Below are 10,053 nucleotides of genomic sequence, written 5' to 3'. Positions count from 1 at the left end.
TCATTCGATCCAGATCTCATAGGATGCAAGAGAGGACAGACGGGAAAGCTCTCACTTATGTAGTTGCAAGAGATTCTGCTATGGGAAAATCCATAAATGGAGACTAAGGAAAAGGAGTTGAAATGCATTCCTTCGTGGGAAACTTCATGAGGAAGTGTATATGCAACCTACTCCAGGTATGGTTTTGTCTAATTCTAATTTAGTGTGTAAAATACAAAAATCCTTATATGGCCTCAAACAGACAAGTAGACAATGGTTTTCTCGATTATCAATGTTTTTTAATAAACATGGTTATACTCAAAGTGAATATGAGCATTCTCGGTTTCTAAACCATTATGAGCGTTCTCGGTATAAAAGATTCAACATTAGCAAACTAAACCATTATTTTGCGACAATCAATTTGTCATTTACCTCACCATCAGCTCAACATTCTATAAGAGGACAAAGCATATTGAATTATACTATCATTTAGAAAAACTCACATAATTAATTCGAATGCTATTAATTTCATTTACCAATTAGTTAGCAAATTTTCTTCAATATCATTGTTCTTCATCTTCTGTAATTAACAAGATTACATTACCAGATTTGTTACTATATATGCACTCATGAATCTCATTATTTTCATTCCACATAATCTCCTATTATCACTCATCAATAACAGATTAAAGATACATGTATCTAATTTTTTTTTTTAAACTTTTTAATTTCTTTTTCACATGTATATAACTGTTTTTGATCTGTTAATAATACATGATAACATGACATACTAGTGTTGAAAATAACAAGATTATAGATTATATAGAGTATAATTATAATTAGAGTATAACCTCATTCAACTCGGAAACTTTGAAAATATAATGCAAAGTTTACAACACTAGAAGTAAAATTCATCTATTACCAACCTTCAAACAATTTTTTTTTTTTTTTTTTTGTATGGAAACACTTGAAACATTTTATACCTTATCCCAAATATATTAGGTATATATATATTAAAATAATTAAAAGTACATAAATGTTTTTTTTACATAAATGTTAGTATTATTTTAATGAGTAAAAGATGGAGTAAAAACCGTAATCCAGTATAACAAATATAGTATTATATAGTTTGAGTTACGAAATAAGAGGAGACCCAGCCAGGTGTGGGAATAAACAAGCCAGACGTCACTGAAAACTCAAACCAGACGACTGAATGAGTAATCTCTGACGTATAAAGTTACCTTATAATGCTGCATGTCGACATTTTCAATTCTCGGTAAAACCGCAATCACTCCCAACAACAAAAGCTTCCCAATTCTCCTCCAAAGTGGAGTTTATCCTTTTTCTCCGTTTTCATTTTTGTTGTTTTCAGTTAGAATTTCATTTTAAAAATAGCAACAGAAAGTGGTTGAGTGATTATCCAGTGTTTCCCCATTATCACTATAAAACACAAACCCCCTCATTAATGTTCATCATTCTATAATTAATACAGTTCTTGTATATATATATATATATATATAAATGGTATTTTGCCTCTTAATAATTTCTTCTCAAACTCCCCCTTTTTCCAATGGCTGAAAGGATAAATGAACTCAACAAGTCATGTTTTCTTCTCATGGGTAAATTAAATTGTTCATCCTGTTTTATTGTTTTTGTTAATTGAGATTATGGATGATTAATTAGTATTTAGTAGTAATTATGGTTGTAATGATCAGTGTTAGCAGGTATAGAGAGATTTGCATTCAAAGGGGTTGCATCCAATTTGGTAACTTATCTTACAGATGTAGTGAAGATGAGGAATTCAGCTGCTGCTAAGACTGTAAATAATTGGTGTGGTTTCACTTTTATTTTGCCTCTTTTTGTTGCTTCTCTTGCTGATTCTTGTGGGGATAAGTATCCTACAATCATGGCCTCTTCTTTCCTCTATCTTCTGGTCAGTTTTGTTTTTCCCCCTTTTGATTAAGTTGAGTGTTCATGATGATCAATTAAGAAATTGATTGTAAAGTTACAATCTTTTTTGTTTTGGTGTTTTAGGGATTATTGGCATTAACTTGGACAGCATTGACATGGGCATGGTATCCTGCTAATAGTCTAAGCTCAACATTCCTGTTTTCATCACTGTGCCTGATTTCATTAGGCCAAGGAGGGTATAACCCTTCTCTACAGGCCTTTGGGGCAGATCAAATTGACACAGAAGATCAAATTCCCTGCTCCAAAAATGAAAAGAAATTGAATAAAAAGAGTTTGTTCTTTCAATGGTGGTATTTTGCTGTTTGTGGTGGTAGTCTATTAGGTGTTACATTGATGTCTTATATCCAAGACACTTTTGGCTGGGTTCTTGGATTTGCTATCCCAACTTTAGCAATGCTTATGTCCACTGCACTATTCTGGTGTGGCAGCAGAATTTATGTGTATAAAATGGACGAGAAATCGGATCAATTTCCCTCGCGAAATGTTGTTCGTGCCATTAAGGAATTAGCTTCAAGAATAGTCAATTACAGGATCACATTGCCAAATGACAAACCTCAAGTTACTGAGCTAGAGTATGTTTTCTCTTTGATGAACTTAGTTTATCATGACTTATAATAATGATGATGTTGTTTAATTAATACAGGCTTGAAGGAAAACCCCTTTGTTCTCAGAATGTAGAGAGTATCCCGGGTTCGAATGTTGATCCAAGAACCGGAATCGAAAACATCAAAGTAGTACTACGCCTTGTTCCTATGTGGACAATGCTACTAATGTTTGCTGTAATATTTCAACAGCCTGCTACATTCTTCACCAAACAAGGCGAAACAATGCAGAGAAATATCAGCAGCAACTTCAAAATCCCCCCAGCGACATTGCAGAGCGCGATTACTCTCTCCATAATCCTCCTCATGCCTTTATACGACTCAATCTTCACCCCAATCGCGCGGATAATCACTGGCAACAAAAACGGAATCAATGTGATGCAAAGAATGGGGATAGGAATGGTTCTATCCATCATAGCTATGGTAATCGCTGCGTTGGTTGAACGAAAAAGGCTCCAAATGATCCGAAAAATGAGCATACTGTGGCTGTTGCCGCAGTACATTCTGCTAGGGGTTTCGGATATATTTACCGTAGTTGGAATGCAGGAGTTTTTTTACAGTGAAGTTCCAGTAAGAATGAAGACAATGGGAATTGCATTGTATACAAGTGTGTTTGGAGTAGGGAGTTTCTTGAGTGCTTTACTGATATCTCTAGTTGAGATATTCAGCAGTTCAAGAGGAGGGCAGAGCTGGTTCATAGATGATATGAGCAAGGCTCGTTTAGATAAATACTATTGGCTCCTGGCCTTTTTGAGTACATTGAGCATGGTGTTTTATGTAATATTGTGTAGATTTTACAGGAGTGCTAGTGATTTGGATAATGAGGATTCTAAATGATCAAATTAGTACTATATTGTGCATTCTTTTTGTGCTTATCAATTGTGAAAAGGAACATAAATAATGAGATCATGAGCATTATTAGTTGATTTTTTTTATTGAGTTTGCGCAGTTTAGTTTAGTTGAATTAATAGAGTTGATGCCGTGCATTAATTATACTGTTTTGATGTCATAAGTTTGTTTGCTTTAGACCTCCTCTTCTAGCTTACTCTATGCCGGGTGTAAGGGGAGTTGTCCACACCCAAACACTCGCAAGTTTACAAAAGGTTTCGATATGAAGTGGAGAATGAAGCATATCGATGTAGGTTGATGGAGGAGGTCGAGTTGGTATAAGAAACACTCTAGGAAGAAAGACATAACGTTGGATTTCCACCACCCCTGGGTCAATAGTAGATACTTGCTTAAGCGATCCACCTTAGTCCACTAGAGATAGCATAAAGGAAGACAGATGTCTCCATGGAGGTGAACTCTATGGACATTATGGATTCCTAGATAGTCAATAGTGCGTATCCATTTTAGAACGAGGTTTAAATATAGGAAGATCTTCCGAAATGAATACATTGACGAGACGTTTAAAAGAGGATAGACCCCTACTGTAGGAGTTGGTTGGCCAAGACTTATCCTTGTTTTGGAGGGGGTTAATAGGAGTAATGAGAGTAATGGAAGGTTAAATAAAATTAACCTTGTTTGAGAATTGTTTTTTTTGAGTAAATGAAGGTTAATGGAGGTTAATTAGAGTAACGTAAAGTTTTTTGAATTTTTTTATCTTCATATTGTAAATTTAACTTTTGAGAATTGTTTTTTAAATAGGAAGATCTTGGTGAGCCAAAAAAAACTAAACCTTCGTTATAAAACCAAAGGTTCCAACAAAATTGCAGGGAACAATTTTCTGATAAAAAACCTGAAAAATCTAATCTTGCCACAATGGTCACAAGCCTATTTTAAAATTACTGTTAATTTGTCCATTAAAATCAATTAAATTTCAGAAATAAAAATGTAAAAATATTCAATGGAAATAAATTTATTCCAATTCCAAGAAAATAATCTAATATCAAAATTAATTGGAGTTTAGTGTTCACTTTCCAGGAGAAACAGAAGTTCCATTCGATTTTAAATGTCGAATTTCAAAGGTTTCTTCTGTTGGAAGTCGCGGTGGTCGATGGAGGAGAAAGAACAGGAGTGGTTATGGTCGGCGTAGGCAGACCAACGAAGGTGACGATGGTGGTCGGCGGAGGAAGAGAAGTGAAGGGAAGAGGCAGAATTTGTTTATGGAAGGTTAAAAACACCAAATAAACTGATTACTTATTGGTTATGTCACACCATATCCCGATAAAGATGTTATCAATTCAGCGTTTTGAACCCCACCGTTTTAAAACGTGTCGACATATATTAATAAGTTTTATGGTTTTTTTTTATTTTTGATTTGAGATTTAGTTCATCTGTGTTTTTATTACTATTCTTTAAACCAGTTCTTTGCATAGATTTGTACATTGATGCTACCTACTCTGAACCAAACCGTTACAGTTTTAAAAGAGATTTAGAGAAATATCAAAGTGTTGAATATCTTAAGCATTTTCCCTACTTTGAGAATTATAACTTATGCCATTGATAGAGGCACTATTCTATATGAAGAAAGAAGCTATGGGTCAACTGTTCTTTTCTACTTTGTTATCACTTATCTCAACTTACCTCTCCCGTTATCTATTTTGAACTTATAATTAAATAACAACTTTATCAGTATATAATGTTATAATGCGAGTAATTTGAAGGAAGAAATCGTAACAATGAATTAGTAATACATTAATTTTCATGCTATAAAGGGCGGCCCGGTGCATTACGCGTCCCCGCTAAGCGAGGGTCTGGGGAGGCGTCCCACCACAAGGGTGTACTGGGGGCAAACCTTCCCTTGCCAATTTTTTTGGCAACAGGCTGCCTCCTAAAACACAAAAATCAAAAATCAAAACTAACTACCAACTAAAGGAAAAAAATCCAACAAAAGTCATTAAACAGAATATTTTGGATGTATGCATGAGGCATACCACACTCGTGATGATCCAAAAAAACAAAACTACGAAGTTTGTCATTCAATCATCCTTCTCGATAAACAAGTTGAAGTCTAACATCCCAAACCCGCTCCATCAACGCACGACCTTTAAATAAAAGCAGTAGTTAATGATGACGAATATAAGAGTCAGAATAAATGCCTAACTAACCCTATCATACCCCTTCTCTAAATCCAACTTCAGCACATGTCACAGGGCCAAGTCTGAGCCAAGCCAAAACCCCGTGGACACCTCGACTTTCCCCTAAGTCTCGGCTAGCCAACTCCTACCAAAAGGGTCAATCCCTTTTTAGCATCTCGTCAATTCGTCTGTCGGTATTCCGTCCCGGAGGATCTCCCTATGGTTAAACCTCGTCCTAGAATAGGCACGCACTGTGGGCTCGGTCCCTCCACAGTGTCCATAGAGTTTCCCTCTATGTAGTCATGTATCTCCCTTCACGAAGGGCGTATGTCCGACTCTCTTGTCCCTAGTGGACGAGGGTGGATCGCTTAAACCAGTTCCAACTACTGACCAAAGGGGTGGTAGAGATCCAATGCCAGGGTAGTCCATGTCCCCTGTAGTGTTCCTTACACCAACTCTGCCTCTTCTACCAGCGTACATTGATATGCCCCATATTCCACTCCATGTCGAAGCCTTCTCGTAGCTTTGCCAATGCTTAGGGTCGAATTTTATTATAGCCGAACTCCCCCCCTTACATGGTAGCTCCTTTCAGACCCTGTTTATTTTGCATGGAACCAATCACTTATTTCATGAGGACAATATTATCTTGATCTGACGGCCAGGCACAAAATTGTTTTGAGTAGGCCCAATAAGGTAACACAAATGCTCCTTAAGACGATTCACAATGCATTTTAGTAGCTTTGTAAATAATGTTACACAAGATAATGGAGAGAAATTGAGAAAAACACTATGTTCTAGGAACCTCAGGTATAATAGCAATCATAGTATCATTGAGGCCATCCCCAAAAACACTATTATTTAAGGCATTCAAAATGTAAACATAGTTCCCAAGCTGACAGAAGTCCAAAGACGTTGATAAAAAATAATCTGAAAACCATCAGGTTCTGGAGCTTTCAATGGAGCCATGGATAAGATGGCATTCCAAGCTTCAACCTTAAAGAAAGGCAAGGACATCCTAGCCAAAACAGAGTCATTCAAAGCAGGGAAAGTCGCATTAGAGTTCAACTGACCTCTGAGCTGATCCTTAATGTGTAGTCTAAGAAAATAATCCCTAGCCATATCCATCAAGGTGTCTGGATCCCAAATCCAAATCCCATTTACATCCTTCTAGTCCTCAATTTATATGATGCCAAGGAATGAAAAAAGGAGGCATTCCAATCACCACAAGTGATCCATTTAACTCTCGACTTTTGACACCAAAAATTTATGAGTGAGATATGCATTAAACTCATTCTACAAGCTTGATTAAACCATTGGAATCCCCATAACCAATTCTCTGTTGGATACCTTCAATACGAGCCCTGAGGCACTACTTCTTGTAGAAAATATTACCAAACACAAACTCCTTCCAATCGAGAAGAGAAACAATAGCATTACTAAAGCTAGCCATCACGCCATTACCAAATCTTGTAACCGTGCAGCTTGAGGTCGAGAAGGGGAAGGAACTCGACAAACCGAGGGTTTATACGAGGAGATCATAATAGACGTATGATCAGAATTAAATCGAGGAAGGTGGCGGAAAAAAGGCTCGGGAAACAAATGTCGCCAACCCAAATTACAGAGACCTCTATCAAGTCTGCAAGACACCCGAGTACGAGCCATAGAGAACCTAAACCACGTAAAGCCCGGACCGATGAAGCCTAAATCAACAAGGTTAGAGAAGATGTTACATATCTCGACAATATGTCTCAACTCATTCATCTTTCATCAGTTGACTTGATGCATTAAAATTGCCCAAGATAAGCCAAGGGAAGGTGACAAACCTATGTACGGATCTCAAAGGTTGGGGAGAGGAGGGAGTTGAAATAAAGGGAATACTTTAATTTTATTAATACAAGTAATAATAAGGAGATTTTTGTTTCAACTTTCCGGGGCAGCGTTTAGTATTTCACTTCAAACCATAGAAAACATGATGTTTCATTAGGTTTATATAACAACTGCTTTTAACATTTTTGATAGAAACATTGACATTTTAGAATTTTTCATAAATAACTATTTGTACTCATTTGATTTTGATAAAATTATGTTACTTATTTCCACAAACACATTTTTCCTTTAATTTGTTCAAGTTTTGTCTCGTTTAGTTAAATAACAAGGTTTCAGCTGGTTCAATAAATTATTATTTAGTTATTTAAATAATTTTTACTAACTGCTTCAATAAATTATTATTTAATTATTTAGATCATTATTACTGATTTGTGTATTACGATTTTTATTTTTATAATTGATTCATTCATTAATTTCAAACATGTCCATGTTTGACATTTTACATACTAACATCAACATCAATAGTTAAAAGACAATTTTACCAAGAATTATAATTAATCGGCTAATAACAAGCCGCCAACATCAGAAACAACAAACAACTAGCTGCAATAATAAAACAGCAAGCAACAACAACAAACAAACACTTAACAACAACAACTATCAGCTAACTGCTGAATAATAGCAACAACAAACAAACAACTAACACCAACAGCTATTAGCTAACAGCTGAACCGAACCGACCCCGAGAAAAGTTGCATGCATGACTAATTAGAGTACAAAGCTTTTATGGAATTAACATCAACCTGAGTGAGCTCTCTTTTAATAATTCCAGATAGAAGTGTTGGGTACATAATCGCCTTTGGATCCTGGCTATGAGCAAGACCAAGAGCATGTCCTAATTCATGAACAGCAACAGATTGCAGATCCATCTGTGTATTATCAGGATTAGTACTCCAACTCTCATCACCATCATAATGTGATCTACCATCTTCTGGATCGAATGTATGAGTCGAAACCCTTCCAGGACCATCAAAAGGATCACCATCCCCATGATCCCCTTTATAAAATCCAATCACAATATCTGCTGATGAATCCTTACTAACTTCCTGGAATTTGAATTCTGATGCTCCTTCCCAACTCCTGAATGCTTGTGAGAATGCTGTCTTTATTTCTTGCTCACTCAGGATTTCATCTAAAGGAATTCCAGATTTGAAATTGTAGCTCAGTTGTTTCTTTTCAGGTGACCATCTTTTCACATCACTAGCAGCAGAAACACTAAAGAACATATCTTTTGTACCCTTGATTGCTTTTGTTGTGTATGTCATGTTGGTGATATCACGCACTCCGCATCGGGGTGTATTCAATTTCATCATGGTATCAGAGTCTAGTTTTCCAGTGATGTTGAGTTTATAATAATTTTGATATGTTTTGATTGCGAACTCGAAGACATCGTCAAATTCGTCATTCATGATACTATCAGTAGGATAGTATCCAAATTTGAAGAGGTATTTTTTGACCCCTTGAAGACCAGTAACAGTTTGGCCCTTCTGAAGTTGGTCCATGTTTTGGAGGAAATTGAAAGGTTGAGGTTGAGATTTCATGATTCTGGATTGGGAGGAAAAGGGTTGGATTGAAAAGAAGAGGAGGAAGGCTAAGAAAAGATGGGAAAACATTAGAGCCATTTGAATGTGTTGTTTAAGTGATGGTTATGGTAATATTGTGTAGCTATTTATAGATGTCATACCATGCAATATGTTGATATTTTCTTGAGTTCACATTCATTTTAAATTAAAAATCCTCTTTCTTTTTCTTTTTAAGAGTACGTTTTATCTTTTTAGTTTGGGTACTATTTGAATTTGTTCTAGAAAATCAATTGATATTTAAACTTATAAAATGTCTCATAATTCAACTTGTTTAGAGTTACCTATCTACTACTTTAAAGTAGGGTTAAGGTGCAATTTTATACCTAACATCTAAAATGGTGTAATTTTACCCCTAACGGTTGTAGCCAGGAGCAATTTTACCCCTAACGTTGATAAATTGGATCAATTTCAGAAATAATTCATCAAACTGTCTTCTCGTTCATGAATCTTATCATTTACACTTCACACGTGCGTCATTTAAATCATAAACATATGTTGGGATGTGAAAAAAAAATAAAAAATAAAAAAATAAATATACTGTCTTTTGTACGAATTAGACAAAAAATTCAAAAAATTCACCGAATTTATAAATATTAATCTCTAATTCTATTATTAAATTACAAAAAACATGAAATCCTTTTTTTTTAGAATGAATTGATATGCAATTGATGCAAAATAATGAATAAAAATATCTGTGTTTCATAATAGTGTCTGAAATTGACCCAAATTACCATCGTTAGGGTAAAATTGCTCTTGACTATAAACGTTAGAGGCAAAATTGCACCATTTTAGACGTTAGGGGTAAAATTGCCCCTGACCCAAAACGTTAGGGGTATTTTTGCACCTTAACCCTTTAAAGTAATTAGCTACAAAAACTTGTTTACAGAAAATTATTTTTATTAATCACTTAAATTATTTAATTAAACTAAAATTTATTTATTTTAATAAATTAAAATATTTAATTTTAAATTTTAAATTGAATACTATTCAAATATTTTTAAATTCAGTATT

At 35.1% G+C, this 10,053-nt stretch overlaps 2 protein-coding genes across 2 annotated transcripts; one reads left to right on the top strand and one right to left on the bottom strand.

Annotated features, from left to right (window-relative positions):
- The first annotated feature begins 1,266 nt into the window (after window positions 1-1,266).
- On the top strand, window positions 1,267-3,485 carry LOC136231835 (protein NRT1/ PTR FAMILY 5.8-like). Its single transcript, XM_066020808.1, has 4 exons — window positions 1,267-1,598; window positions 1,695-1,912; window positions 2,014-2,522; window positions 2,594-3,485. The coding sequence occupies exons 1-4, from the start codon at window positions 1,550-1,552 to the stop codon at window positions 3,387-3,389; spliced, it is 1,572 nt and encodes a 523-aa protein (XP_065876880.1). The 5' UTR covers window positions 1,267-1,549; the 3' UTR covers window positions 3,390-3,485.
- A 4,470-nt stretch (window positions 3,486-7,955) lies between these two features.
- LOC136233613 (metalloendoproteinase 1-like) lies at window positions 7,956-9,080 on the bottom strand. The gene has a single exon (XM_066023342.1). The coding sequence runs from the start codon at window positions 9,070-9,072 to the stop codon at window positions 8,164-8,166; it is 909 nt and encodes a 302-aa protein (XP_065879414.1). The 5' UTR covers window positions 9,073-9,080; the 3' UTR covers window positions 7,956-8,163.
- Between the last annotated feature and the right edge of the window lie 973 nt (window positions 9,081-10,053).

The sequence above is a fragment of the Euphorbia lathyris genome, chromosome 6 (genome assembly GCF_963576675.1).
Source record: "Euphorbia lathyris chromosome 6, ddEupLath1.1, whole genome shotgun sequence".
Lineage (NCBI taxonomy): Eukaryota > Viridiplantae > Streptophyta > Magnoliopsida > Malpighiales > Euphorbiaceae > Euphorbia > Euphorbia lathyris.
Note: the sequence above shows the minus strand (reverse complement) of the source record. Positions and strands in the feature narration are given on the sequence as shown.

Bases quoted from the DNA above. Each gene is read 5' to 3' on its own strand.
- LOC136233613 (XM_066023342.1), bottom strand. From the start codon at position 9,072: ATGTTTTCCCATCTTTTCTTAGCCTTCCTCCTCTTCTTTTCAATCCAA.
- LOC136231835 (XM_066020808.1), top strand. From the start codon at position 1,550: ATGGCTGAAAGGATAAATGAACTCAACAAGTCATGTTTTCTTCTCATG. The intron at 1,599-1,694 runs GTAAATTAAATT...TGTAATGATCAG, and splicing joins GTCATGTTTTCTTCTCATGG to TGTTAGCAGGTATAGAGAGA. The intron at 2,523-2,593 runs GTATGTTTTCTC...TAATTAATACAG, and splicing joins CCTCAAGTTACTGAGCTAGA to GCTTGAAGGAAAACCCCTTT.